At 58.9% G+C, this 27,187-nt stretch overlaps 4 protein-coding genes across 5 annotated transcripts in view; 2 read left to right on the top strand and 2 right to left on the bottom strand.

Annotated features, from left to right (window-relative positions):
* The window catches only part of CDK5RAP3 (CDK5 regulatory subunit associated protein 3), a 161,134-nt gene that overhangs the window by 16,086 nt on the left and 117,861 nt on the right, over positions 1–27,187 (top strand). The window lies entirely within an intron of this gene.
* OSBPL7 (oxysterol binding protein like 7) lies at positions 1,560–15,667 on the bottom strand. 2 transcript variants are annotated; one of them, XM_059670767.1, is made up of 23 exons: positions 15,501–15,667; positions 13,966–14,119; positions 13,737–13,862; positions 13,484–13,537; positions 12,789–12,902; positions 12,328–12,438; positions 12,097–12,214; positions 11,432–11,535; positions 10,978–11,070; positions 10,763–10,895; positions 10,594–10,688; positions 10,349–10,444; positions 9,528–9,665; positions 8,863–8,953; positions 7,843–8,090; positions 7,532–7,669; positions 4,787–4,850; positions 4,590–4,668; positions 3,400–3,544; positions 3,145–3,289; positions 2,935–3,061; positions 2,671–2,793; positions 1,560–2,537 (listed from the first exon to the last, which is right to left on the bottom strand). In XM_059670767.1, the coding sequence occupies exons 2-23, from the start codon at positions 14,038–14,040 to the stop codon at positions 2,429–2,431; spliced, it is 2,526 nt and encodes an 841-aa protein (XP_059526750.1). In that variant the 5' UTR covers positions 14,041–14,119; positions 15,501–15,667; the 3' UTR covers positions 1,560–2,428. The 2 variants fall into 2 exon arrangements, with proteins under 2 accessions (XP_059526750.1, XP_059526751.1); XM_059670768.1 differs by lacking the exon at positions 15,501–15,667 and adding an exon at positions 14,245–14,338.
* On the bottom strand, positions 17,201–22,877 carry MRPL10 (mitochondrial ribosomal protein L10). The gene is made up of 5 exons (XM_059670766.1): positions 22,746–22,877; positions 20,762–20,931; positions 19,213–19,377; positions 18,818–18,962; positions 17,201–18,080 (listed from the first exon to the last, which is right to left on the bottom strand). Exons 1-5 carry the CDS (start codon positions 22,795–22,797, stop codon positions 17,824–17,826), a joined length of 789 nt encoding a protein of 262 aa, XP_059526749.1. The 5' UTR covers positions 22,798–22,877; the 3' UTR covers positions 17,201–17,823.
* LRRC46 (leucine rich repeat containing 46) lies at positions 22,910–27,132 on the top strand. Its single transcript, XM_059670765.1, has 8 exons — positions 22,910–23,266; positions 23,366–23,471; positions 24,279–24,387; positions 25,177–25,223; positions 25,518–25,627; positions 25,833–25,902; positions 26,217–26,356; positions 26,644–27,132. Exons 1-8 carry the CDS (start codon positions 23,257–23,259, stop codon positions 27,006–27,008), a joined length of 957 nt encoding a protein of 318 aa, XP_059526748.1. The 5' UTR covers positions 22,910–23,256; the 3' UTR covers positions 27,009–27,132.

Below are 27,187 nucleotides of genomic sequence, written 5' to 3'. Positions count from 1 at the left end.
CCCTTACTGTGCCTCGTGGAATCTGGCTATAAAATAGAGACGGCTTGGAGTCCGTGGCTCTGTCTCTCTCCATCAGAGAGGGCAGCGTCCCACCCGGACCCAGCTTTCTTCTCTTGTCTGTCTTTTCTCAGTCCGTCACCGCCCCCTCTCAGGGTCACCCTTGGCCGTGCTGGCGCGGCATAGGTTCTGACTTTAACACTCTGGAAACTGTGGAAAGGTGGCCCTCTACCCCGCCCCAGGGCTGGGAGGGGAAGAAAAGGACTAGGATTGGAAGGACCTGGTAACTCAGGAGACCCCTCTGTTCTTGCCAAACCCCAGAGAAAGCACAGCTTGCTCTAAGGACATCATCAAACCAGAGCAGGGCCTGGGGCCTGCTGCTGCCGTGGCGTGGGGTCCGGGGCTGAGACAGCTAATGAATCCAGGAGCCTGGGCCCCTCCAGTCTCCTCTAAGATACAACGGAGGCCAGATGTAGGAACGAAGAGTCTGAACAGAGAGATAAAGCACTTGACCAAGACCACATCGTCTTGAAATAGCGGCTGGGCTCAGCCTAGGTGGTGGGGGAGTGGGAGAAACCGCAGCTTGCCCTGTTCGCCAGTCCCTTCTCGTCTCGTCCCTCCCACCTCTCCTCGAACACACACGAATCTGGGGGGTGGAGGTGGAGGCACAGACCTGACCCAGGATGCGGGGTTTGGGGGTCAGCACTCTAGGCCAGAGGGCGACAGGGACCAGAGTTTTCTGCTGGTTGAGTTTTGACTTTTCCTTTAGGCACTCCGAAGCAATAGATATGTTTGAAGCAGTACAAGGTATCATTTTTCTCTTTTAAAATCTCACCCTGAGCCCTAGCTGGTTTGGCTCAGTGGATAGAGCATCGGCCTATGGACTGAAGGGTCCCGGGTTCGATGCCAGTCAAGGGCACATGCCTGGGTTGCGGGCTTGACCCCCAGTAGGGGACGTGCAGGAGGCAGCCGATTGATGATTCTCATCATTCATGTTTCTATCTCTCCCTCTCCCTTCTTTTCTGAAATCAATAAAAATATTTTTTTAAAAAACAACCTCACCCTGAAAGCCAGCATTGCAATGGGGATGACCGGGGCTCCGAGGCTACCGCAATAGTAACCTCCGGAATGAGGCCCAGAAATCAGGATTTAAAAAAGATTCCCAGGTGATTCTCATGTGCAGCCCAGGTTGAGACCCACTGGCCTAGAGCAGCGGTTCTCAACCTGTGGGTCGCGACCCCTTTGGCGGTCGAACGACCCTTTCACAGGGGTCGCCTAAGACCATCCTGCAGATCAAATATTTACATGACGATTCATAACAGTAGCAACATGACAGTGATGAAGTAGCAACGAAAATAATGTTATGGTTGGGTCACAACATGAGGAGCTGTATTAAAGGGCCAGAAGGTTGAGAACCACTGTCCTGGAGGGACTAGAAGCAGCACACGCAGGCTGTGCGGATTAAGGGAAAGAGACAACGTCCACCTTTCAGCCCAGGTGCGCAGGCAGCTGTGGGCCTTTGCTGAGCTGGAGCGTGTGTTTAAGTGAATGGTCACAGGCCGAAGTTTGGGACAGTCTTTATTGAGCTTGGAATGCAGTTCACCTTGGTGAGAGGCAGACTGTGGAAATGAGCAGCGACAGTGGCGGACGCCCAGGTCTGGGCCGCATCGGGGATCCTGCTCGCCTGCAAGCAGTTCTCAGGCACACGCACACGCACGCACACCCTCACACACTCACTCACACCGGTGGCTGGGAGCAGGGAGCCCTGCCTGCTCCGCCTGCTCCCACCCCTTGGAGAGGCCTCGCCTGGCTGGGGTGGGGGGAGTCCTGAAGGAAACCACTTGAGCCCAGGGCGGAAGGAGCTGGGAGCGGCAGGTGTTCTGCAGTCTGGGAGAAGGGGATCCAGGAGGATGAGAGAGATGGCGAAGGACCGAGCAAGGGGAGCCCGCGGGGCCAGGGCACGGGAGATGCTGGAGAGGGGCTTGGGAGGGACGGGGTGGAAGAAGATGTCAGGTGTGTCCCCTCCTTCACTCACCCCAACCACACAGCTGGGGCCAGAGCCCTGGGCATAGAAAGCCTGGGGAGCATCCAGGGGTCCCCTGTGTCCTAGGAAGGCACCGAAACAGGGGAAAGGTCCTGGAGAGCCTAGAGTCTCCCCCAAGTCCCCCAGCAGGGAAGGAAGGGGGTGACAGAGCAAGAAGCGTCTTACATGCCGGTTATGGGGGCAACGAGCCTGGGGAAGCACGAACCCTGTTCTCACCCAAACACGGGATGGGCGACGGGCAGCCCCTCTGGCCGGCAGAGGGGAGCGGGCCAGAGCCGGGGGGGGGGGGCGGGGGGGTCTGGGCGGGGAGCCTGGCCTCGCCCGTGTGTCCGTGGTGGGAATGGGGGCGGGAGGGAGGAGATGAGCCTCCCGCCCCCAGGGCCCGGGCTACCAGAGCACGGCCCCGTCGAGGTTCCCGTAGCCCGGCTCGGCCCGCAGCCGCCAGTACGTGTTGTTGGTCACCCACCACTCCTTTCCGCTGCCGTCTGTCTGCCGCCTGGGGGACGAGAGCCGGGGAACGGGAAGAGTGAGCGTCCAGGATGAAGGCGGGCTGGAGACGCTGCCTCTCAAAGCGGGAAGGGGCCAGAGGGAGGACGGGGAGCCTCGACCGCAGGGCGAGGGCCCAGGACCTGAAGAAGCGAGCCTGGTGGACGATATTGTTCTCCTCCATCACCCTGCGTCTGTCTCGCTGAAGCTGCTCGATCCTCCTCTTCTGGGCCTCGGCGGCCTGGATGTTCCCCTCCTCCAGGTACCTGAGCATCCAGACCGCCGTCAGCGGAACGGTTCCTCCGGGCCCCCAACCCCGAGGCCCCGAGGCAGCGGAGGGAAGGGACGCAGCCCCAGCTCTCCTCGGAGACCCGCGTGGGGGAGCGAGGAGCCTGCCTGGCACTGACCTCTGGTCGGGCCGGAGCCGAGTGTCGGTGGAAGGCAGTGACCGTTTCAGCTCTGCCGTCAGCTCATTCAGCTCCAAGGCAAACTGGGTGAAGCCGAAGTTTCGCTCATGGTCTGGGGGCATGGAGTCTGGGGGGAAGGCAGGGGCTGGGGCAGGTGGACTTCCATAGCTGCCCTCACCCTGCCCAGTCCTCCCCCATCGCCCCACTTACTGGGTTTCCAGATGCACTGACCACCAGGCAGGGGTCCCCGGTACAGCCCCTCGTTCCACTTCCCAAAGAGCCGGTGGAGGACGCGGCCGCTCCGGCTGAACACGGCGCCCTGCACCTCGTGGATGTTGGAGCTCCAGTACTTGGCCTGGGTGGGGTGGGGTGGGGTGGGGGCGGGTGGCTTAGGGAGGTGTTCCCTCCACGTCCCCCAGCGTGAGCCGCGGGGGGCGGCCCGGAGGGGCAGGGGCGCGTGCCCACCTTGCAGAAGGTGATCTTGCAGTGACAGGAGCTGTCCTTCGTGTTCCGGATGAGGACCTCCCCATAGTGCTCGATCCAGCGCTGGCCACTCAGGATGTTGTGAATGCAGGACGTCACCTTGTTCCACTCAAAGTGGTCCCCAAACCTGAGGGAGACGGAGCACGGGAGGGCAGCGGGCCGGCCCTGAGCCGGCGCCCCGGCTCTGTGCGGGGAGGTCACATGGGTCTCTGCAAGAAACCCTGGGGTCCTGGCTCTGACTCTGCCGTGAAGGGTGACTTACTTACAAAGCAGAGCGGCCTTCCCAGAAAATATTCAACTAACACATCTCCACTCATTAAGCTCCTGTGCCTAAGTCAAGCATGTCAAAGTCGTGGTTGGTGGGCCACAAAACAAGGCATGCGGCCCCCCCCAGCCGTGAGTTTGACATGCTTGGTCATAGAGATTTAAAAAAAAAGACACGGGCTGTGCCCTTGGATGCCAGGGACAGTGGTGGTTCTGTTCTATTACCCCGTTTACCCCCCCCCCCCACTTCTATCAGTTACTCATTACTCTTACTTTATTTAAATATATATATGTTATTTCAGAGAGGAAGGGAGAGGGAGAGATAGAAACAGACCAAGCCCGCAACCAGGACATGTGCCCCGACCGGGAATCGAACCGTGACTTCCTGCCAGGCTACTCTTACTTTATAGAAGAGGGAGCTCGAGGCTCAGAGGCGTCGAGTCCTGTCTGCCACTTGCATAACGACTAAGTGGAGAACCAGGACTCTCAGCCAGGACTTCTGACCCCGAAGCCAGGCTCTCCCTCCCGCTCTGACACTGGCCTCTGGCTGACTCCTGGCTGCAGGCCCCACCTGTAAAATGGGCGGGATGAGGATGTTTCAAATGTGGTTTGTGACCAGTTCTGAGCTCATTTAGGTGTGCGTGTGTGTGCGTGTGTGTGTGTGTGCTCTGCATTTCTTACTGTGAGTCATGGTAAAAAAAGTGTGAAAGCCACTGCATCAGATGACGGCGATGAGCCCTCCCAGCTCTCCCAAGCTCAACTGCCTCCCCGTTCTCTGTTGGAAACTGCTGCAAATACAGGGGCAAAACGCACAGTCACCGGCCCACCCCAGGCAGCTTCAGGCCAGACCTTTCCATCCAGCGGGCGGAGGATGGCCTGTGGCTGGGCCTGTGGCTGGGAACACTCACCTGGGCAGACTCACGTTCACTGTCCCCACAGGCACAATCTCCAGGGATTTCCCCCAGAACTTGTTCTTCCATTTCATGTCTGGAGTTGGGTTGGGGAGGGAGAGGGACAGCAATGAGAAGACCAGAGTGTCCCAGCCCCTCCCCCATCCGCCCTGCACCCTCCCCCCCAGGTCCACCCTCCCATGCCCCCTCCTCACCTTGCCAGAAAACGAAGTTCTCAGACTCTGCATGGCACGCCGAGATGGGGGGGTGGTGGGAGACCTTGGGGAGCAAGGAGTTCTCTTGAGGCTGCCCTTGAGGCCCCCAAAAGTCCCTTGCCCCCCACCTCCCACTCCCCTGTGAACCAGAAGATCAGTCAGTTCCAGGTCTCTTTCCCGGTGATCCTTGACCACCACCCAAATTCCATCATTTTCTCTTCGTCCATGAGGCCCCTACGTTCTCCCTTCTCCCTCGCTCCCCGCTGGAGTCCTCTCACCACCCTGTCTATGGTGCCCTCCAGAACCCCTGCTGAGGCCTATAAACTTCTTCCGCAGGGACAGGTGGGGACTCCACGGTGCCCTGCTGACAGCCAACCCTCCCAGGAGGACCCCTCCCTCCCCTTCTCCCCAACGCTGATGTCATCCTGCAGCCTCCACACTACCTGGAGAACCCTGACCTGTGCCCACACCTGGACCCTTGGACTCCGGTAGCCCCAGCCCGCTGTCCTGCCTCTCTGCCCATCCCTGTCACCTGGAGCTCCTGCCAAGACTCCCGGCCGCTCTGCTCTGTTGTGGCCTGTCAGCCAGGGCTTCCCCTCCTTCCCACGCAGCTGCGACTCCCCCACGACTCCCAGGCCGCTCACCTGACCACTGCGGCCACTCGCCACAATCCCAGCACCTGCAGACCCCTCGGTGCAGCCCGGCTCCCTGCTCTCTAGACCCCCACCCCTGTGTGTCACACAGCCCAGCTGTGCAACCTCAAATCCTACAGCGCGTCTGCACCGGGGGCCTCAGCATCACCCCGTCCTCTGAGGGCCTCCACCCAAGCCTCCCCTTCAAGCCACATTCACCCCATAATCAGAGGGAGAACACAGCAGGCGACTCCTTCCACCAATTTACGGGCTCCCACCCCGACCCTCTGCCAGGCCAGGGCCCCTCTCCTCCTCACGCTGCCTCCCGCCCCTCCCTGCGGGCCCCCCACTCCGCCCATCGCCCCTCCCTCTGCACGGCAGTCTTTCCCTCTGTATCTCTCTTTTTCTCCAAATAGAACTTTGTCCTATTTCTCCCACCTGAGGCAAGAGTAACCCTGGCCTCTCTAGTCAGGCGCACCTTGGCCCGCGCCGGCGGAAAGCGAGCGCAGGCCGCAGCTCCCCGCGGAGGGCCTAGGCGGGGGTCACTTTCCGCCGTACACACGGTTGGGCTGTGGGAGCTCGTCACCATGTTTTCAAAAACACTTAAAATCTAAACAAACACACAAAATTGCCTCAACCCGTTATCTCCCGCTCTGGCTGCCACCGTCTTTCCTTCCTCTTTTCCCTCATGGTAAAATGTTTCTGAAATAAGCCTGCACTTCTCTCTCCCTTTTACTTCCACTTTACACTCACTGTAACCCAGCCGCACCCCCAACCTGTGTCTGAGATCTCCCTCACCAGGAAGCTAATGACACCCCCCAAGCCCCGTGGCCACCCCCTGCACCTCAGGGCTCCTCCCCCTTTCCCCCCACACTCCTCCCAGACCCTTTCTGGCAGCAGTCGGGGACTTCGCCTGCCATCTAAGGGGTGACTTTTCTGAGGACCTCCAAGCCCAGATGCCCCAGGGCCTACGGGACGCCTCCCCTTGGAAGTCAAGCCCCGTGGACAGGAGTCTCCCTAATTCAGTTACCTCCCTCCCATTCGCTCCATCTCGCTAACTGGCAACGCCACACACACACACACACCAAATGCCCCAATCCGAATTCCAGCCCAGACCCCCTCAGACTTCTCCCTCTCATCAGCTGCCTTCCCTGTTCCCCATTCGTAAGAACATCCTGTTGACCGCTGAGTCCTGTCAAGGGCAAGACATAAACAGCTCTTAGCCCCCCCACCCTGGCCACCCAATCCAGCTGCCGTGGCCTAAGTGCAGGTCCTCATCAGCTCCAGGGAAAGGGCCGACATGCCCTCCTAATGGCGGCTCTGACCGTACACCTCTGCCTGGATGCTCTTGACAAAGCGTAATTCTGAGCACGTCATCCTACCACTTAAAACCCTCCCCATAGCCTTCAGGACTTAGAAACAGCCAAGCCCTCCTTACCTTCACCACCGACAGGGCTCCTTGGGTCTGGCCCGCCTTGTCTCCCAGCCCCGTCCCTCACGCCTCCTAAACGTGCTCCATCTGTTTCTCTGCTGTCTGGCAAATCCCGTCCTACCCACTCCCATGTACTCCTGGTGAACTCCAATTCATCCTTCCAGACGTAGCTCAAGATCACCCCCTAGAGTCGGGGTGGGGAACCTTTTTTCTGCCAAAGGCCGTCTGGATATTTCTAGCATCACTCGCTTAATATAATTCACTTAATATAAATTATGTTGCTATGAAAAAGGCTCCTAGATTTATTGAATTTCAAGCCCCGCCTGTGGTTGCCTTGGCAGGGCCAGACCAAATGATTTTGCGGGCCTTATACCTCCCGCGGGCCAGACGTTCCCCACCCCTGCCCTAGAGCCTGCCTTCCCAGGCAGGGGTGCCGAGTAACCTCCTGTGAGCTCCCACGATCCCCGCTCTGGAGTGTGGCACAGTAGCCCCTTGTTTCAGTCCGTCTCCCACACTCAGTGGGGGCTCCTTCGAGCAGAGCCTCTGTACCGCCATCACGTGGCCCAGTGGCTGGCACCGAGCCCGCTGCCCCTGCCCTCTCCCAGGCCCTGGCCCCTCTGAAGCTCAGGTGCTTCCTGCCCCGACCCCGTGAGGACAGCCCCCTTCTCCCGGGGCGCACACCTGCTCACTGATGAAGCGGAACCCTCGGTCGGGCCGCTCGCACTCGTAGGTCTCCCCCAGGACGGGGTTGAAGGGCTTGCAGCCTGCTCGGTGGTACGTGGAGGAGTAGGCAGAGACGGCAAAGGCGGCGATGTACACCTGCAGGGGGAGGGCGGGGAGAACGCCGCTGGGTGGTGGGATCGGAGCAAGGGCTGGGTCCTGGGGTGGAGCTTCGGCAGCAAGAGGACAGCGCAGCCAGGGTTCCTGGGAGGCAGGGGCCCGCGGGTGGGGAAGAGGCAGCCTGGCGGGCCAGGGGCGGGTGGGGCCGGTACCATGCGCTCGCAGGGGTCGGCGATGCGGCTGGCCTGGTCCAGGAGGCTGCTGTACTCGAGCTCCTCGCAGAGCCGCTGCAGGGTGTTGAGCGGCTCATTGAGCTGCACGGGCATCGACACCTTGGACAGGTCCTTGCCGATGTTGTTACGCAGAATGTTCCACAGGCTCACGTCGACCCCGGGCCCACTGGCCGCCGGCAGGCAGCGGCGACGGGGTGGCCCCAGAGCTCTCCCTGGAACACACACCCCTGGGGCCCATCCCAGCATGTCACTCTGGCACCCAGACAGGGCAGGCCCACAGCCCGGCCCCCAGCCCACTGCCTCCCACCCCAAGTCCCAGCCTGGACTCACTAGCGGGGCAGGGCGGCTGGGAATCTAATTCTTTTTTTAAAAAATTTTTATGTATTTTTATTGATTTCAGAGAGGAAGGGAGAGGATAATAGAAACATCAATGATGAGAATCATCAATCAGCCGCCCCCCGCACGCTCCCCCACCAGGGATCGAGCCCACAATCCAGGCATGCGCCCCCGACCAGAACCAAACCTGGGACCCCTCTGTCCGCAGGTCGACGCAGGATCTAATTCTTGACATGCTCTGGGGGGACCCTGTACCCCAGAAACCCTTTCTGAGTCCCCACCCCTGCCTTCTGTTCCTTTCATAAACGTAGAAACTGACGTCAGGATGTAGATGATTCAGCCCATTTCACAGATGAGGACACAGGCTCCAGCAAGTCCAAAGCCTCACTGCTGAGAAGTGGCAACGTGGGGTCTTCTCCGCCTCTACAGGCCCCACCTGACCCTTTTCAGAAAACTAGAATGGAGACTCGCCCAGACCCGAGCCTGTCCCACCTCTGGAGCCACTCCTGGAACATTCCAGAGCTTATGGCTTAGCCTTCCTCGCCTCCTGGGTCACCTCTGGAGCCAGCACCCAAAGATACCAGTCACCCCAAGGGACTGCCTCCCCAAGGGGCCTGGGCTGTGGCCACCTCCGCCCCTCCCTCCCAGACACCTGGCGGGCACCTTTCTGATAGCGCTCAGCTCCCCTGAGGTCCAGCACCTCCTCGGACAGGCTGGTGGTGATCTCACTGACGCTCGACTCCTCCTCTGAGCCCTGGGCCGGGACAGATGACAGGCCGGGCAGACTGGGCCTCCCCCGGGCAGCTGGGCAGTGCCCAGGGCCTGGCAAGACTCTGCCCAGCTAGCCCTTTGGTGGGAAGGGGAAGAGAATATATTTGGGGAGGTCTGAGCCCTAAGACACTGCCCCGAAGGCCTGGCATACCTGAGGGAGGGCCTGGCCATATGAGCAGGCGGGAGGTTGGGGGTTGGGGGGCGGGGAGAAACTCAGGGACTTGGCAAGACACAAAGGGAGTGGAAACTGGGATCACTAAGATTCGAGGGTGTAGGGTGGGGGTCGAGGGAGCCCCGGGTCTGAAATAGGGTCACAAGAAGATGGCTGGGGTGGAGCTGAGGCAGCAATTTCAGGGGAACCCAATGGGGATAAAGTGCGTCAAACTGGACGAAGGTCCCAGCAGAGATCGGTGATCAGGGCCACTCAAACCCAGCAGGGCTGTCCGTGTTCCCAGAATAGCAGAAAGGACTGGGCTCCGTAGGTTCTAGTGTCTCTGCATCCCACCCCTCTACCCGCAGGCCCCCAGCTCCGCCTGCTGGCTTCCCGCCTCCCTCACCTCGTTCTCAGAAGAGCTGGCGGAGAGAAGCACCTCGCAGGCATCGAAGAACTCCGTGTGGGAATCCGCGAGGGACAGGACGCTGCTCTGGGATAGCTGGGGCGTCAGCTCTCGCCCCTTCATGTACAGAGCTTCTTGCTGTGGGGGCGGGACGGAGGTCAGCCGGCCGGGAGAGGCAGGCAGGGCCCCCCAGCCTGCCAGCTCCCCTCGGAGGGAAGCATAACCGGGACTGAGCAGGAGAAGACGGGGCGAGCGTAGTGGAGTGAACCCCAGCCTGGGGGTACGGAGACACGGGTCCCACAATAACCGTTCACGCTTCCTGGGCACCGGCTCTGAGCCCGGCTCCAGGCCTTTGTGTCTATGAACTCCATCAGTCCTGACACGCACCCTCTGAGGTTAAGTGTCCTTATTGCCCCCACTTTGCAGACTATAACACTGAGGCTCAGGGTCTCAAAGTTGGCAGGCAGAGGAGCCAAATTCAAACCCAAGGAGACCCCGGAGTCTTTGCTCGGAACGCCTAACTCCCAGCTCACTGGTCCACAGGGGGAGAGCGTGGGCCCCTCAATGGGACTCTTGGAGCCTCCGTTTCCTCATCTATGGCTGGAGGGAAGGAATCGCCGCCTCACAGGCCTCTGAGTTAAATGAAAGCATTCTGCACACTGTTAAGTGATGGCCAAGAGGCGGCTGCTGCCAGTGTTTTACGGGAAAGGGTGGGAGCTAGGATTTCTGGGCCGTGGCAGGTCTGAAATCCAGCCGTGCCTTCATCCTGCTAGAACAGAGGGCCCAGGAGAAACGGTCCCCATCGGCCACCCGGCTCCTACCTCCTCGGGGTTGAGGGAGCTAAAGGAGTCCGCCGTGGTGTCCGAGGAGATGGACAGTGAATGGAGGCGCCTCGGGCCAGCGGAGGCCTCGGAGATCTGCAGGGAGAGGGTGAGGAGACAGGGTCCCAGGAGGATACGGCCTCTGCCTCGTGCCCTCCAGGCCCAGATCTGTGACCACCCCAGGCCCGCAGACCTCAGGCTCGAGCCCCCTCCCCGCCACCGGTCACCCTGTCCCCAAGCCTCACCCCCATTCTGGACAGCTCGGAGCCCTGGTGCAGATCCCTCAGGTGGTCCCGTTCAGCGGTGAGGGCGGCCAGGACACTGCTGAGGGAGCTGTGCACTGTGAGGGCAGGGGCAGGCCGTCAGAGCCTCCTCCTCGCCCCCTGCTCCTACCACCCTCCAGCGCACACTCACCCTTTTGGGCCAGGGCCCAGAAACTGCGCTGCAGGTGGGCATAGTCTGGGGGTGGCAGCCCCCGGGGTCCTGAGTGGTCCCGGGACTCCAGGTACCGAGATAGGTTGGGAACAGAGCCATGGAGACGACCCACCTGTGGGGGAAGGAGAGGGGCTGAAGGGGGTGGCGTCCTTCGGAGCGTCCCACCCGGGAACTGGGGTCTACACCCCCCTCACCCGCCCAATGGTGTCGTCCTTGGCGAAGCTCTGTGTGCACCACATGCGGCTGGTCCGTTTGCCCTTCTTGGGTCTCTCCGTCGTCACCGAGGCCTAGCAAGTCAACGTGAGGGAGGTTTCCCTCTCAGGGTGGGGAGGGGGGCAGCCGCCATCAGAGCCGGGAGAGAGGCAGGGGGCCGTGGAGGAGGGACAGGGAAAGCGACCTCCCAGAGAAAGGAGCCGGCGCCCTGGCAGACGGGAGGAAGAGTCGCTCCAAAGGGACAGAGGACAGCCCCGAGGCAGCTGGTCATAGGAAGAGAGTAAGGGGGCTGGTGCGTGCCTCTCTGAAAACAGCAGTGACCTAAGGGGGCTGGGGACCTGTCCCGGGAAGTGATGGGATGGACATGGCCAGCAGGCGAGAGCCCCCCCCCAGCCCCCCCGTAGAAACCTGCACCCTCCCTCCCCTGGACCTCACCTGGTGCGTGGGGATCACAGGGGCCGAGGGGATGCGGTGCAGGGACTCCAGGCTCTGGAGGAGTCGGTGTAGTTCCTGCAGCTTCCCCTGACACTCCGAGAGCTCTGCGGGAAGAATGAATGAGGAAGTCCTCCCGACACTGGCCGGGTACCCCAGAGTCTGTCCCCCAGCTTTCCTTCCTCCTCCCCCGGCAGCCAGGGAAATCCTGAGAGTCTTCCTCCCCCTGACCCCGAATCATGAGCCCACAGAAGCTCCCGGTTCCCACCCTTGGTCTGGCCCCACCCTGGATTCCCCGGGAAAGCGGCACCCAATCCCCACGGTCCCACATCACACCCTCCCTCTGCTGCCTCACGCTCTCTCCGGCCTCACTTGGTTTGCACTCCCCTCTCCCGGGCCAACCTCACAGCCCCACTCCCTGCATTGGCACCTGCATCTTCTCTCTCATGAGGCCTGGCCCTGTGTCCTGCCTGCCCCTGAGCCAGGAGCCCCACCACCCTCTGTAGGACTGGGACTCCCCGGACAGGGCCTGAGGAGACCCAGTCAGCTTGGAGGCACAGGCTGTCTCCCCCATCAGACTGGGGCTCCCTGAGGCACGAGGATAACATTTTAACATTTCTCCTTCTTGTGGCTGCTGATGCCATGTAAACATGACAGGGGCCCCTCACCGTGAGAGCAGCGGTCTAGGCCATCACTGCCCCTCAACCAGGAGGACACCTTCTCCCGAGGTCCAACCCCAGGCAGAGCTGAGGCACTGACCACTGTGGGAAGCTGGGCACCGGGAACCTGTGGGGTGAGTCAAGGGTCAGGAAGGATGGTGCCCACCGCCCTGGGTCCCACTGTTCCCTGAGGCTGCCACCTCTGAATCCCCGCGGCTCCTGCCCCAGGGCCCACCTTACCTTCCGGTGAGAGTTGCTGGGCAGCGGGCCACGGGGCATGTCCAGGCGCTGGGCCAGGCGATGGGCACGCAGCTGGGCTACCCAGCTCTGGAACAGGTCCTGGGATTTGATCTGCAGACGTGATGGGAGGGGGAGGGACACATGAAAGGAGGAGTGCTTTCCAGGGCAGGAAGTTGGGGCTCTGGTCCCCAGGCAAGCAGGCTCTCTCGCTTTATGTCCAGCTTCTGCAAAGGCCCCCGGCAGGAGATGGAACCCAGCTTCCCCAGTGTCCGAGCTCTGAGCTCTGTTTGTTCTTCTAACAACCAGCAGGGGCGGTTTGCCATTGGCTATTGGACACGATGGGAGCTCCCTTCTTATCAAACTCAGGGACGGACCCTCAGCCCCTGTCCCCCTCTCCTGGGGGCCCCAGTGCCTCTGCCAGGCTGGGGACCAAGCCACCAACGGGCTCCCAGGGATGTCACCTTGAGGTGGTAGATGTTGTCTTCGGTGTCAAGGTCAATGCGCTGGGCCTTTTTGTTGATGGACATGACAGACAGTCGGACATCGATGGAGCCATGCAGCTTGCCCTTGGTGATCTGGGGTGGGGGGTATTGGGGGGAAGGGGATGTTTTTAGACCCCTGGGCCACAGAGCCATCATGTCCCTGAGGCCACTTGAGACCAAGCAGCAGGTTCACCCTCATAACCAAGTCACAGTACCAGCAGGGACCTCTCCGTCGTCCTTCTGTGCACAGAACTCACAAGTCACATTCTGAGCTCCAGGGAGTCACAGAGCAGGGAAAACTACCCCGCCCGCTCCCGGGGGTCCGCACGGCTGAGGAATAGAGGGCCAGGCCTGCTTGGCCTTCAGCTCCTTCTTCCCAGCACCAGGACAGGAGGAGGAGGATCAAGCTCCCCTTCTCGGGCACTTTGTGCCAGGCCCTGTCCCGAGGGCCCTCACCAAGATGACAATGACCTTACACGTGGGTGATCGCACTCTCCCCGTCTTAGAGAGGAGGGAGCTGAGGCCCAGGGAAGACACCTGCTCAAGACCCCACACCCCGGAATAGGGGGGCCTGGGACTCGGGCCCTGCTCTGGGGGGTTTCGGAAGCCCCCTGCCTGCCCAGGGCATTTGGGGACCCGATTCCTCCATCACCCCCAGCCAGGCCCTGACTCACATCTTGCCGAGTGGTCGCATAGCGAAGGATCCCGTCCTCGAGCACGAAGTATCTCTGTGACGTCACCCAGGGGGAACAGGACCCAGGTGACCAAGAGGAAGGGTGTGGGGAGAGAGCAACTGCACATAGGGATCTTTCTTCTCCTTCTTCTCATACACACACGCATGCACGCACGCACACAGCATACCCAGCCGCCTCCAGCATCCCCCCATGCTGCCCTGAATCTGGCCCTGCCCTTTGCCCTGGAACCTACCTTGTGCCAGCCCTTCAGAGGCCACTTCCTCTTCTTGAGCAGGTGGCCCTCCTGCCTGTCGGGCATGACACCCTCTGCGCCTCGCCGGCCCCTGGGCTCCTCCACCACCTCCCACAGCTCAGAGGCCTGCAGTCCAGGACAGTCGGGGGGTGGGGTGGGGGAAGGGGTGCTGGTGAGGGCCCTCTTGGCCAAATAAAGCCCGCCCCCTGCCTGCCTCCCGCCCTCAGACCTGCTGGGCGCTGCTGGACTTTGCGGACTGAGTGCTCTCGGACAGCGAGGGGGGACCCCGCTCTTGGAAGTCCATGGAGAAGGAGCGGCCACTCCCTGCTGAGGACTCAGAGCCGGGGGGAAGGGGAGGGATGTCGCCTTGTCCTGAGGGGGCCCTTGAAGCAAGAGAGAGAGAGAGAGACTCATTAGCTGGGCTCCTGCTAGCGCCTGCTCCACCGCCAACCTGTCCTGCACCCACTAGGACCACACTTCACCAGCACCTCTTCTGCTCCCGTCCCACCTCTCCTGGTCGGTCCTCCCCCACCCCACCGCGGGTGGGTCTCCCTGCCTCCACCTTCCCGCAGCCACTGAGATAGTGCAGAGAGGCAGGCAGTGCCCAGAGAAAACCAGGAACAGTCCACCCAGCCCCACCCTGAGCACACATTCCTGGGCTCCAGGAAACACTGGGAGCTTTCTCTGAAGGCTTCCTTGGGAGGATCGGAGTGAGGCAGAGGAGTGGAGGAAGAGGCTCCAAAAAAGGCCAGAGGAGTTCAGAGCCTAGACAAGCAAGATCTCAGCCAGCTCCTCCTCCTTCAGGACCCCGCACCGCCACCACCATGGCCGGGAGACTCCTCTACCATGACCTCCTCCCCCAACGCGGAGTCCCCCAACCCCTTCACCCCAGTTCCCCACTAACTGGTCCCCATACCCTCTAGTTCTTGGGCTCCCATTTTCTGCATGGGGAAACTGAGGCCGGAGACAGCCCCCATTGTTCCCTGTGCCTCCTCCCCTCCGACAGCCCCCTAGGATGCCCACCTGAGATGCTCAGTGTCCCCCAAAGCCTGTCCATCCCCTATCACCCCAGTCCTTGGGGGTCCTGAGAAGTACCACCCACTCAGAGAGCAGGGGACCGAGCGGATGGAGATGAGGAGGAAGTGGGGGGCGGAGAAGAGCTGACCAAGAGCATGCTGAGGTCTGCACAGGTCCCTGCAGCAATGCCCACTGGCGCCCTTGGCACCAGCTCAGGCCACCCTGGCTGCACCGGGAGATCAATAATGCATGAGGCTGTGTGTGTGAGACGGGGGAGGGGACTGGAGGGGCAAGGGTGGCCCGAGGCTGGGGAAACAGCTCAGATCTTCTGTGAGCCTGTAAGCACCTGAGGAGTTGAGGCAACAGGGAACGGGGACAGGTAGGGCAAGGGTGGCCGGGGCAGGGGTGACTGGGGCAGGGGTGACTGGGGCAGGGGTGACCGGGAGGTGGGGGCAGAGGGGCCCAGGCTGCCAGAGGCTGACCCGGGGAGAAATTCCCGCATTCAGCCATTGAAAGTTCCCAAACTCTCCCAGTGTTGGGGTGTCCCTGTGCCCTTTGCCTGGCCCCGTGGGATCCTGGCCCCGCACTGCTGGCGGCCGGAGGCGGAGGCTCTGTCATTAGAGGGTGTGGGGTGGAGGTGAGTCAGGTGAGTGTGCCCCGTCTCCACCTCCGTTCCAGTCCCCTTCTCCGAAGGGGCAGACCGGCCAGCTGCAGGTGGGAGGCAGGTCAGCTGACTCGGCCCCTTACCGCAGGGTCCATGGGCGCCAGTGCTCCTTGGCCCGCACGCAGCTCTGCCTCTGAGTCACCGTCTCCAAGTCGCCCGCTCCCTCCTCATGGAGCCAAGTGGCACCGGCTGCTGCAGGAACCAGGAAGGAAGGAGACAGAGGAGCCTCCCCTCTCGCCGGATCTCCCCACCTTCCCCTCCCCCGCTCTTCCTCCCGCCAAGCTCTGGGCAGCTGCTCAGCTCTGCCCCCCTGCTCCCGGGAGGACTCAGGGCTGAGTGACTCCCCAGAGCTGAGGAGGCCTGGGCGCAGGGGCAGGGACCCCACTGGGCACAGCTCCAAGGGATTCCAGAGGACTGGGGAGCTGCTGGCCTCACGCCAGTGGTGGGAAAGGGTTTACTCAGACGCGCGTTGGCCTGACCCGTTAGTACCCACGTCCATTTTTTAAATTATTATTATTAACTCCTGCCTCTCGTTTTACATCTGAAAATAGATTGCAAAGTTTGGAGCCAGCAAAGGTATCGGGTTGATGGGGCGGGAGGGATGCCCCTTTAAGACAGTGCCAAGAGCAGTCAGCAGGGCAGTCAAGGCTCAAAAGAGCCAGCGATGGCCCCCAGAGGCTGCCACTGGCCCCATGGGGTGGGGGACTCCAAGCACCTCTGCAGCCTGCTGAGTCCCTGCACCAGGAGCAGGGCAGGGGCGGGGACCAGCTGGCCGTTAAGGGCTGGCTGGAGCCCACTTGAGTCCCCTCCCTTCTGAGCACCCCTGCCCTGCTGGAGTGCTCAAATCTAATTTAAAATCAGCTCTTGAGAAAGGTCTCAACTCCACTGAAATGAATGTGAAACTGACTGACAGCTCTAAGTGCAGCGAAGCCTCTTTCTGGAAAGTGGGTTTTTAATGGTGGGGCCTCGGGCTCCGCCAGCAGGTCAAGGATGCCATGTGGGGAGAAATGCTTTCGGCCACTCCCCCCGCCCACCTGGTGCCCACAGGGCCTTGGCTGACCCCTCGTGGTGTTACACCTCTCAGAAGCCTGCTCATCGCGCCACTCAGAACCTCAGCACAGCTCCCCGCCCCAGGAGGGCGCCGTTGCACCTGTGGTTCTGGGAGTCCGGGCAGCACTGTGCAGACCGGCTCTGGCACCCGTGAGCCTCAAGGGCCTTTTAACGCATTTCACATTGATTGAGCATCCTGGGTGTCCGGGCAGAGCTGGGCTCAGGGCAGTTGGTCCCAGACCAGGCCACAGAGAGGCTGCTGCAGAGCGCCGCTGCCAGCGTGGTGCCCGCCCAGGCCCCGGGGGGGGGGGCCAGGCGCGGCTCCAAGTCCAGGAGGAATGCTCAACAGCCACTCTCCCCACGCACCCTGCGTCCACCCAGCGCATGCGCCAAGGGCAAGGGTTGGCTTCTCTCCTTCATTAGGCACTTTTGTCCCCAGGACTTGGATGACACCTTCTACTTAAGAGCCCCCAAAGTCCCTCATCTTCGCAGAATGCTGGTTGCCCCCCAGCTCCTTTGCTCAGAACCACCTGAGACATGGTAGCTGCTGGGCAGAGCTGGTGGCTGCCTCCCAAGGACAAGCCTGTGGGGATGCCACTTGTGGGTGTGGGGACAGGGAAGTAACAGGCGTGGACACGGGAGAGGAAGGGTTTTCTAGGAAGGGAAGTGAGAGTCAGAGATGAGCCTGAGGATAAGTGGACAGGAAGGTAAGTTTGTAAACAGCAAAACAGACTAAGTAAAATGCATTTATTTTTGTCATAAAGCAGTGTTCCCAGCCTTTCCACAACACGGCACACCCGTGGATGGAGAATTCGCATCCAAGCCCACCCGGGACCTCACTGAGGAAGCTCTAGAATCCAGAGCACGTCTCAGAGCAGAGAGGCTGGTTCAAGTCCTGTTCTGCCACTTACCAGCCGCACGACCTTGGGCAGGCGCTGTAACTTCTCTGCCCCAGGAATACAAGAACTAACACCTAGAAAGGGTTAGCATGCAGCCTGGCAGCAGGCTCTCCACAGAACCCATTCTTAGAACAACTACTCAGCTGAGCTACTCTGACAGCGAGGGTCAGGCTGGGAGGCTTGTCCAAGGGACAGTGAACAGGAGGCAGAGGGCAGTCCTCATCTGCCCAGCCACTCTGCCTTGAACCTGGAGCTGACACTCTGCTCTTGTCAGGTCGCAGGTTGGAGAAACGAAGGGCAAAGACGGCGATTAAAAGCCTCCGTTCTGAAATGAAATCCTTCATCGGAGGAGGTCGTCGTCGGTAGAAGCCAGGGAACACACGCCATCCCACCCCGAGTTCACCCACATTCCCAAGGACAGCACGGCCAGCGGGCAGGTGTGTTTACGGGCGGGCGGCTATGAGTCCGGAACAGAGTCGGGCGGACCGGGCTGCCCAGTGGCTGGCTTGACAGAGTCCCCCTCATGCTGCTGTCTGACGTACTGATCCAACAGGGCCGTCAGGTGGAGGGGCTGGCGCTGAAGCAGGGCGTGGGTCTGGGCCATGAGGAGCGTGAGCCCTCCTACCAGCTCCCCCTGCACCAGGGCCAGGCTGGGCAGCTTGGAGTAGTTGATGAAGCCCTGCCTGCTGAGGATGGTGTCATCAATGCAGCCACCTGGAGAAACACAGGGTCAGGGGGCTCCCCACAATGCCTGTCCACTCCGAACAACACGCCAACCCTAGGAATTGCTCTCCATTTCCCTTCTCCACCTCCCACCTGGCTCCCACTTGTGCCCCACTCCACTCACACTGTGTTTGGGACGGATCCCCTCGCCTCCTTCCTAACTCTTCTCTAGAAAATCCTTACATAAATCATCCACCTGGTCCGACCCCCACTAAGTCACTGTTCCCTAAACTTTCTTGAAGAACCATGAAGTATGTGTGTGTGTGTGGGGGGGGGGGTTAAACTGATTCCTGCCCCTTCCCACAGAGACCTATGAAATCAGTATCCTATATAGACAGTACCTCTAGGGATTCTTAGTACCAGGGGAGTCTGGGAAACATTGCTGCCTGTTCCTCAGCACCCTATACTTGGGCTATTTGTTTTAATTATCTTTGTGCGTTTTAGCACCTAGAAAAGACTTAAGGCGTCTGAACTTCCTCCCCCAGTAGAGGCCTCTCTGCCTTTCCTAACCTTCCCCCACGCATAGCGATGCAGGCAGTGAGCCAACACAGGTGTTAGAAGACACAGGCAGCCCTCCACCAATGGTGCTGCTGAGGCCCGATCTGTGAGAGGATGTCTTCTCCAAAGATGTCCACGGTCTCACGCACTCATGCCTAGCAGCTGGCACTAGGCGGCTGCAGCACCCGCTCCCTTCACCCCACCCCCCACAGGCAGGGGAGCCTGCTCACCTAACAGTGGCAGGAAGGGCACACCCTTCAAGATTCGCACCATCTCCTTGACTTTGGGCTCTTTGCTGACCAGCAGTAGGTTGTGCCCCACAAAAAGGGGCAGCAGGTTTCGGTACTTGGAATCCTCCAGGAAGGGCTTCAGGATCTGGAACAGCAGGAAAGAAGGGTTCATCGGGGACGAGCGGGAGGAAGAGCTGCCCACCATGGTCCCAGGCCACATCAGTTAAGGGTGAAACCAGAGGGTCTCCTCAGCCCCTAATCGCAGTGTAGGCACCAGAAGAGAGAGCTGCTAGTGGAGGGGAGGAGTCGGAAGTGCCCTCTGGGGAGAGATGCTGGGTCTGTGTGGGCAGGGGAAGGGGAACACGGGCAGGGTCCATGGGTAGGCGGCTCCCTACCTGGTTAGGGAAGGCCTTAACCAGGATATCGTGTTTCCGCAGCCGGTGCTGCATAAACAGCTTGTCCTCCGCACCCATAGGCACATTCTGGCAGATGGCGATCATTCGGTTGTTTTGGAAAACTGCTGCTACCTCCCGACGGAGGAGCCGGATGAGGCCTGTCTCCTAAAATCAGGAAGGGACAGCCAAGGGGACATAAGCTGCTTCTTCTCTGTCCCCCTCGGCTCCCGCAGGGATGAGTGCTGGGCTTCCCACGAGGCCCAAATGCGGGGAAAGATCAGGTACAGGCAGGATAGTTGGGTCCCTGACTCCCAGAGACATGCTCCACCTCCCATTCTATCCTTTCATTTTCATCAGAGGATCGGTCAATAGAGCAGTGTTTTTCCAACCTGAGAACTGATTCCCCCGATCTGGTCAGCAGTCTGACCCAGTCAACGTTATTTGACATAGAAGTCATGGTGCTGTCTGCAGAATTCCATGAAAATGTTAATACATGTAAGGCAAAATAATGGAAGATTCACTACTGTGCTAAATCTAGATTCTAGATCGGCCTGCAGAATACAACAGCCACAAGTTCAGTGATGGCGAACCTTTTGAGCTTGGCATGTCAGCAATTTGAAAAACCCTAACTTAACTCTGGTGCCGTGTCACATCTAGAAATTTTTTGATATCTGCAACCACAGTAAAACAAAGACTTATATTTTTGATATCTATTTTATATATTTATTTATTTATTTATTTATTTTTTAAATATATTTTATTGATTTTCCACAGAGAGGAAGGGAGAGAGATAGAGAGTTAGAAACATCGATGAGAGAGAAACATCGGATCAGCTGCCTCCTGCACATCTCCCACCGGGGATATGCCCGCAACCCAGGCACATGCCCCCGACCGGAATCGAACCCGGGACCTCCCAGTCCGCAGGCCGACGCTCTATCCACTGAGCCAAACCGGTCTCGGCTATTTTATATATTTAAATGCCATTGAACAAAGAAAAATCAACCAAAAAAATGAGTTCGCGTGTCACCTCCGACACGCGTGTCATAGGTTCGCCATCACTGCACTAGTCAAATGTGGCTTTTTCTATTTAAATTAATTAAAATTAAATACAATTAAAAATTCAGATCCTCAGTCACACTGACCTCATTTCAAGGGCACGAAAGTCAAACTCACCCACTGGTCTTTCTGTTCTTTTTAAAAACAGAAAACCTCTATCATTCTTCTAGGAAAACATGAAAGCTTCAAGTCCTTCAAGACAGGACAGAGATACTCTCCCCAACTACCCCGCCGCCGCCACCACCACACACTTGGACAGCATGGAGCTGGGAATGAGGGAAGTTCAGGAGACCCGTCCAATCCACAGAGGCCAAAGGGCCAAAGCCAAATCAAGTGGCCATTTCACTTTAAAGCATCTGGGCCATGGGCCAAAGCGACGAAGTAATGGTGTGGATGAGTGTGTCTTGGAACCCCACGTAGCTATGGTCGCGGATATAAGACCACTTTCACCTCCACACCACCGCCAAGTGACATGCCCAGTCAGTCGTCTTACCTCCTGGATGCGCTTGGGAGGAGGCGTCAGGCACCGCGGATTGACCGCGGGTTTCGGGGGGATATACTTAGTCACAGCCATCAGTTTCTGCCGCTCAAAGTGCATCACGCGCCAGTGGCGGGTCACAGCCTTGGAGCCGTGGCGGACCGTCTGGAGGGTGGGCAGCCGGCCTGGAAGGGGAAGCAGCAGTGCCGTGAGACGCTGCCTCTTGAGGCCTCAGTCTGCCCCGCACCCCTGGGGCAGAGTGGACCATGGCTCCCAGAGCTGAACCTAGCGCCAAAGTGGGATGAAGAATTTCCCGCTAGAAATCCTGAATCCCCAAACCTTCCCTCCTAATGGCGAACCTCAGTTCAGTTGCTTGATCCTTGAGGCTCTCATTTCTCCAGTACTTAGTTATTATTATTTCCCAGCACTTTTTTATGCACAGATGGGGGGAGGTGGGGAAGGAGAGATGAGAACCAAAGAGAAAGTATTTTGAGCACCAACCAACATCAGCAGCACTTCTCAGAAATGCCAGTCCTCAGGCCCCATTTTAGACCCACTGCATCTGTGGAGCCCGCAATGTCTGAAGAAGCCCTCCAGGTGATGCGTGCTGAAGGGTGAAGACCACTGCTCTGACCACTGCTCTGACCACTGCTCTGAAGGCCTTCTCCCATGATTTCAAGAAAGAGATGGGGAAAGTTACACTGCCCTCAGAGCTCCCCCAAGCAAGTCTCCATTCCCTCTGCTCGTCCTGTTTGCAGGCATCGCCCGAGAGCACCCCTCAGAAGACAAGGGAACTACTCGAAAGTACTGAGCCCAAGTGACCCCTTCATCCCCAATAAAAGAATTCAGGCTAGAGCTTCCCCTATCAGCCCTTCCCAAGGCTGGGATGAGATCTCAGGGAAAGGTTCAACCAGAAGGTCGCTCTAACAGTCGGAGGGCACGGAGAGTTCTTGGGGTGAGAGGTGGTGTTACCAGGGACCACACATCTAACAGGAGCACAGGCTCTGGACGCAGATGCAACCAGATTTTAATCTTTCTTCTGCCACTCGAGCTGTGACCTTGACCAGTCACTTGACTGGTCTAAACTTGACTGGTTTCATCGTAGGTAAAGAGGGGATGAGAATGCTTTTTCATCGGGTGCTTTACGATTTAAATAACACCATGTAAAGCATTTATCACTGTGCCAGGCCTATAGAGTGTGCTCAAAGTCATTTATCAAATACCTACGGCATGCCTAAGAATGTCAGGCATTATGACACCTGTTGCTTAGGGTGGTTCTGTAAAGTCTAATAGAGAGACAAAGAAATAAAAACTACAGGGCCGCCGAGACTGGTTTGGCTCAGTGGATAGAGCGTCGACCTGCGGACTGAAAGGTCCCAGGTTCGATTCCGGTCAAGGGCATATACCTGGGTTGCGGGCACATCCCCAGTAGAAGATGTGCAGGAGGCAGCTGGTCGATGTTTCTCTTTCATCGATGTTTCTAACTCTCTATCTCTCTCCCTTCCTCTCTGTAAAAAATCAATAAAATATATTTAAAAAAAAAACAAAACTACAGGGCCAAAGAGAGGGTGCAGGGTACAGATTTAACAGGGGAAGCCTGCTTTGCAGAGGGCGGTAAGGGCAGGCTTAAGGAAGTGACATTTAGGCTGAGATCTTAGAGACGTAATGCCAAGGTTGGGACGGGGGGGGGGGGTCAGCAGGAAACCGGAGGCGAGCAAAACCTAGGTGATGGATCACGGAAACCCGAAGAATGCAGGGGGGCGTAGACAATCAGTGCTGTGGCCTGGCTGTCGCTGTCGCTGTCTGCGGTCATTACTGGAATCTGGAGCCGCCGGGAATTGGACTGGGGAAGGAGGCGGGCGACCCAGCCGGGGGGTCCCCGGGAGCTGCCTGGAGTTAGAGGTTACGGGGGGGCGGGGGGGCCAGTGGCAGAGGAGGGGAGACGGGGATCAGAGAGCACCGGCCGTAACACGCCGTGAGGGCCTGGGCCGCTCCTTACCCGCCTGGGGCAGGAGGCCGCCTCGCAGAATCCCAGCCACGGCCGCAGCCATTGCTTTCGGGGGAAGGGACGGGAGCCGAGTGAAACGGAAAGAGCGAAGGATTGTGGGATACCTGGGGCCGGAAACCGTGGGAGGACCCGCCGGCTGGAGCAGTCATCCGCCTGCGCCGCGAGCCCTCCCCCTCTCCCCACCCGCCACGCCCGACCTGGCGTCGGTCTCCTAGCAACAACGCTAAACGGCTGAGCCGCTCTCTGCATCCGCACGCGCTTACCTCCCAGAGATTTCGGCCAGTAAAACCCCTCTACACCCCGCAAACTCCAGACCCGCCACTTCGATTTACTTTTGTCTTCTGTCCCACTTCAGTAATCTGTCCTGAATCAACCCCTTTCCCTTGTCCCCCAAGTCCCCGAGCTTCTCTCTCTCCATACCACCCTGGATCTCGCCATCCCCGAGGGCTATCCAAACTCTGCTCTTCGTTCCAGTCCGCCCCAGGCCAGCAGCCTTTAGATCATGCCTGGAGGTGAGTCGGGAGATGGGTGGCAGGTAGAACAGTTGGATAACAGTAGGGTCAGGCCTCCGAGAATAAGGAATTGTCACAATTGAACCGATCTTTTCACAGCTCAGCTTGCCGAGAGTCCAGAGAAAGGGGAAGTGTGCATTACTGAAGCCCTTATCACTAAGCGGAACTTGACCTTCCCCGAGGATGAGGATCTGTCAGAGAAGATGTGAGTGCAGGGAGAGAGAAGGGTGCTGGAATAGTATTGAAATCCCAGGGATGGCCAGTCCCTTGAGCTGTACTGACTTGTCAGCTCATCTCTGTCCCTCTTACTCCACACATTCAGTCAGTGGTAATGTCCAATTGATTTCCTCTCCTTCAGAATCATTCTATTTCTTTACCACTCAACTGCCTTAGATAAAGCTGTCATCGCCTCTCAAACTCCTAATTAGTCTCCCATGACCCCAGTCCAGGCTCCCCCTACTGTTGCCAAAGTGATCCTTTTAAACGAGAATTCTGATCAGTCCCTCCATGATATAATCTTCCAAAATAAAATCTAAACACCTTAGCATGAATTGACCTCTGCTGCCCATCCAGCCTTCTTTCTTGCCACTCTCTACAGGTGTGCAATTCCTCGAAGACCCATGTTCTCACACCTCAGTGCCTTACTACTAAGAGTGGTCTGGTGCTGGGGAGAGCGGAGGGGGGCAGCCGCACTCACATCACCTGGGCGCTTGTTAGAAATGAAAAATCTCCGCCCCACCCCAGGCCTACTGAATGAGAATCTGCATTTTTAACAAGACCCCAGGGGACTTACGGGCACATTCAAGTTTGAGAAAGGCTGAATAAGCACATACCATTCCTTCTGTTTGAAATGCTTTCTCCTCACCCCCGTCTCACCTTCTTGGCTAATTCCTGCTCATATGTCACTTAGCCATCCACTCCTCCTTAAAAATCTATCCCCGCCCCCATCTTCCCTGCTAAGAGACCACAGAAGTGTGTGTCTGTTACACCACCCCACTGACTGTTCTCCCAGGTTCCACACGATTGCTGAACTACAGACTGTCCGCCTGGACCGGGAGGGGATCACCACTATCAAGAATCTAGAGGGCCTCCAGAACCTTCACAGCCTCTATCTGCAAGCGGTAACTTCTTGCCCCCTCTCCTTCCTCTCCACTTGCTTCCTGTGGACCAGGTCTGTTTAATCTGAAAGGAGCCAACCAGGTCGCCTTGCCCACTCCCTGCAGTTCAGGCAGGCAGACCTTCATTGAAACCGTTCCCAGATGAAGCAGTCTCCTGGATGCAAAGACCAGTCCTCCCAAAAGAGATCTTGAATCCGTTTTTTTGTCAGACACTTCTCCTGCTCCAGTTCCTCTTGGTGTCTACCCTAAACCTCTCATGTTATATAGCTCAAGCTCTTTTTCTGTTTTGAAGAAGAGGAAGGAGCCAAGAAGATTCCTCTGTGTCCTTCAGAAACTTGAAGTCTGGGGGGGTGGGGGGAGGTTGACCTTCAGCCTCCCCCAGATTGAATATATCCAGCTCGCTGAACCTTGCCCCACAGAAACCATGCCAATCAAAGTAATATATGTTCATTGCTCTCTTCATATATGCAAGCCCCCACCAAGACCCTTTCCATTTCCCCGAGTCCCCTTGGTTTCCTTCTCTGATTTCCAGGTCACTCTTTGGTTGTGGGGTGAGCAGGGTATACGTTAATCAATTTTAGCCAGCCCCAAATTTACACCCTGAACCATCCACCTGGAGAAAGCAAGTCATCCCAAGGTTGTGACAGACAGTTCAGTGACGGGGTCATCAGCGTTCCCAGTTGCCAGATCTCCCGTTGCAAGAGTCGACATGGTCCTGGGGTTGTGTCCCTTTAAAGGGTCCCTCACCCAGCTGACCTCAGGTTGGTTCCCCACCTTGGTTTCTTCCTGCAGAATAAGATCCAGCGAATTGAGAACCTGGCCTGTGTCCCCTCCTTACGGTATGGGGTGCCAGGGCTCAGGTGGGGATGGGTTGGGGAACAAAGAAGGGGGAGGGTGAAGGGGAGGAAACCTGGGAACATCCCCAAAGAACTGGCTCAGATCTCTCCAAGCCTGGCTTCTTGTCAGCTGAGGACCCAGCAAGCCTAGCTCTGTTTCCCTCACCCCAAAAGGCCACGTGTCCCCACTTGTCGTCCGGCTGCCGAGCCTGGGACCGGAGCACCTCAGGCCCTCTTCCTCGCCTGCAGCTGTTCTGTAATTCAGCTCTTTCTCTGAACCCCTCCCTTCCCCTGCAGCTTCCTGTCTCTGGCAGGAAACCGAATCCGGCAGGTGGAGAACCTCCGTGACCTCCCATACCTCCAGTTTCTGGACCTTTCAGAGAACTTGATAGCAAAACTGGAGCTGGGTAGGATGCCCTCACCCTGGCTCATGAAATAAGTCCCGTGCGGGGATGAAATAAGTCCTATGTGGGGCCCTCCCTCCTCCCTGCCCCATCTCCCTGTGCCTGCATTAACTGCACACCCTCCAGGGGTCGGGCTGTGCAGAGAGGCAGTGGCTTTGGGCTGGAAGGTGGGGATGAGAACCTCATTCCCCCACTTTGGTTCGAGCAGATGAATTCCCCCAGAGCCTTCTCATCCTCAACCTGATTGGGAACAGCTGCACCAACCAGGATGGCTACAGGTGAGGGGAACTGAAGGTGAGAAGGAAGGGGTGATGGCTGAGCTCCCCCTACTAACTCCACGTGGGCTCCCTCTCAGCCTGCACATCTGGAGTCTGGCCCATGGTCCCTTCTCCTCCCCCGCCCCAGCTCAAGTCGGCCCCCTTTTCCCTTTCACCCCCATCACTCCACAGAAAACCAGCCCTTAGCAATCTGGGGACTTCCTGCTCCTGAGCCACCATCCTACCCGGTGTGGGTGCTGTTGCTCTGTGCGCAGTGTCCCAGGCTCCACACGCAGGGGTGCCCTCCAGCGTAGCCTCTGCCTGCTGCCCTGCAGGAAGCTGGTGACAGGAGCCCTGCCCCTGCTCATGGACCTGGACAGGCAGCCCGTGGCGGAGCGCTGGAACTCGGATGAGGAGGACAAAGCCTCGGATGAAGAATTCCCAGAGCTGAGCGGCCCGTTCCGTGCAGAGCGAGGTGACCCTGCTTCCCAAGGCTTGCACCCTCCCCAGAGCCCACCCCTGCCCTGGGGGGCCTGGGAAAGTAGCCCCAGGCCCAGCTCAGCATCTGGGCCAGAGGACAGTACAGCCAGGGCCAGATGTCAGCCTGGGCACACAGGTGACCACCCCCCCCCCGCCCCCAGCCTCAGGCTCCTCCCTGTTGGGAATGGCAGTTTGCTCAGATCAGCCAGAGACCAGCTCCCTCAGCCCGGGGCCTTCCTGCTGAGCCCGGGCTCCATCCGACACCCGTCCTGGCCCTCACAGGCTTCCTCCAGGAGCTGGAGCAGGACATGAGCAGGCACAAGGCGCACAGGCAGCAGGCGGCCCAGGCGGAGCACCAGCTGAGGCTAGAGACCCAGCCGGTCCTCACGGAGCTGCCCCAGCTGCCCGGGAGGCCCATGTCTGGGGACCGCCTCTCCGCTGCCACCCCCGGGCAGGGGAAGGAGCCACCCCCGGAGCCTGCCTCCTTGCCACAAGCCTCCTCTGCCACCAAGAAGCTGTGCCCCCTGGTTTCCAGGGGCCCCCAAAGCACCGTGCAGGCAAGGAGGGGGGTCAGAGCAGCTGCAGCCCCCAAGGCCGCCCTGGCTGGGGCCCCCAGCACAGCCATGACCAGGAGAATCAAGAAGTGAAGTACAGCCCTCGGCTGTCAGCGAAGCCATGGGAAGGAGGGCGGGGCGAGAACAAGGGGAGACCCCCTCCCAGAGCCCCCCTGTGGCGGGAGCCTGTCCCAATAAAGTGTCTCCAGGCCCTGAATGTGTTCACGTCACTGGGGGCAGCTCGAGGGAAAATCAGCAAAACACATAAGAAA

Source organism: Myotis daubentonii, chromosome 16 (genome assembly GCF_963259705.1).
Source record: "Myotis daubentonii chromosome 16, mMyoDau2.1, whole genome shotgun sequence".
Classification (NCBI taxonomy): domain Eukaryota; kingdom Metazoa; phylum Chordata; class Mammalia; order Chiroptera; family Vespertilionidae; genus Myotis; species Myotis daubentonii.
The sequence above is the reverse complement of the archived record's forward strand: the minus strand, read 5'-3'. Positions and strand labels throughout refer to the sequence as shown.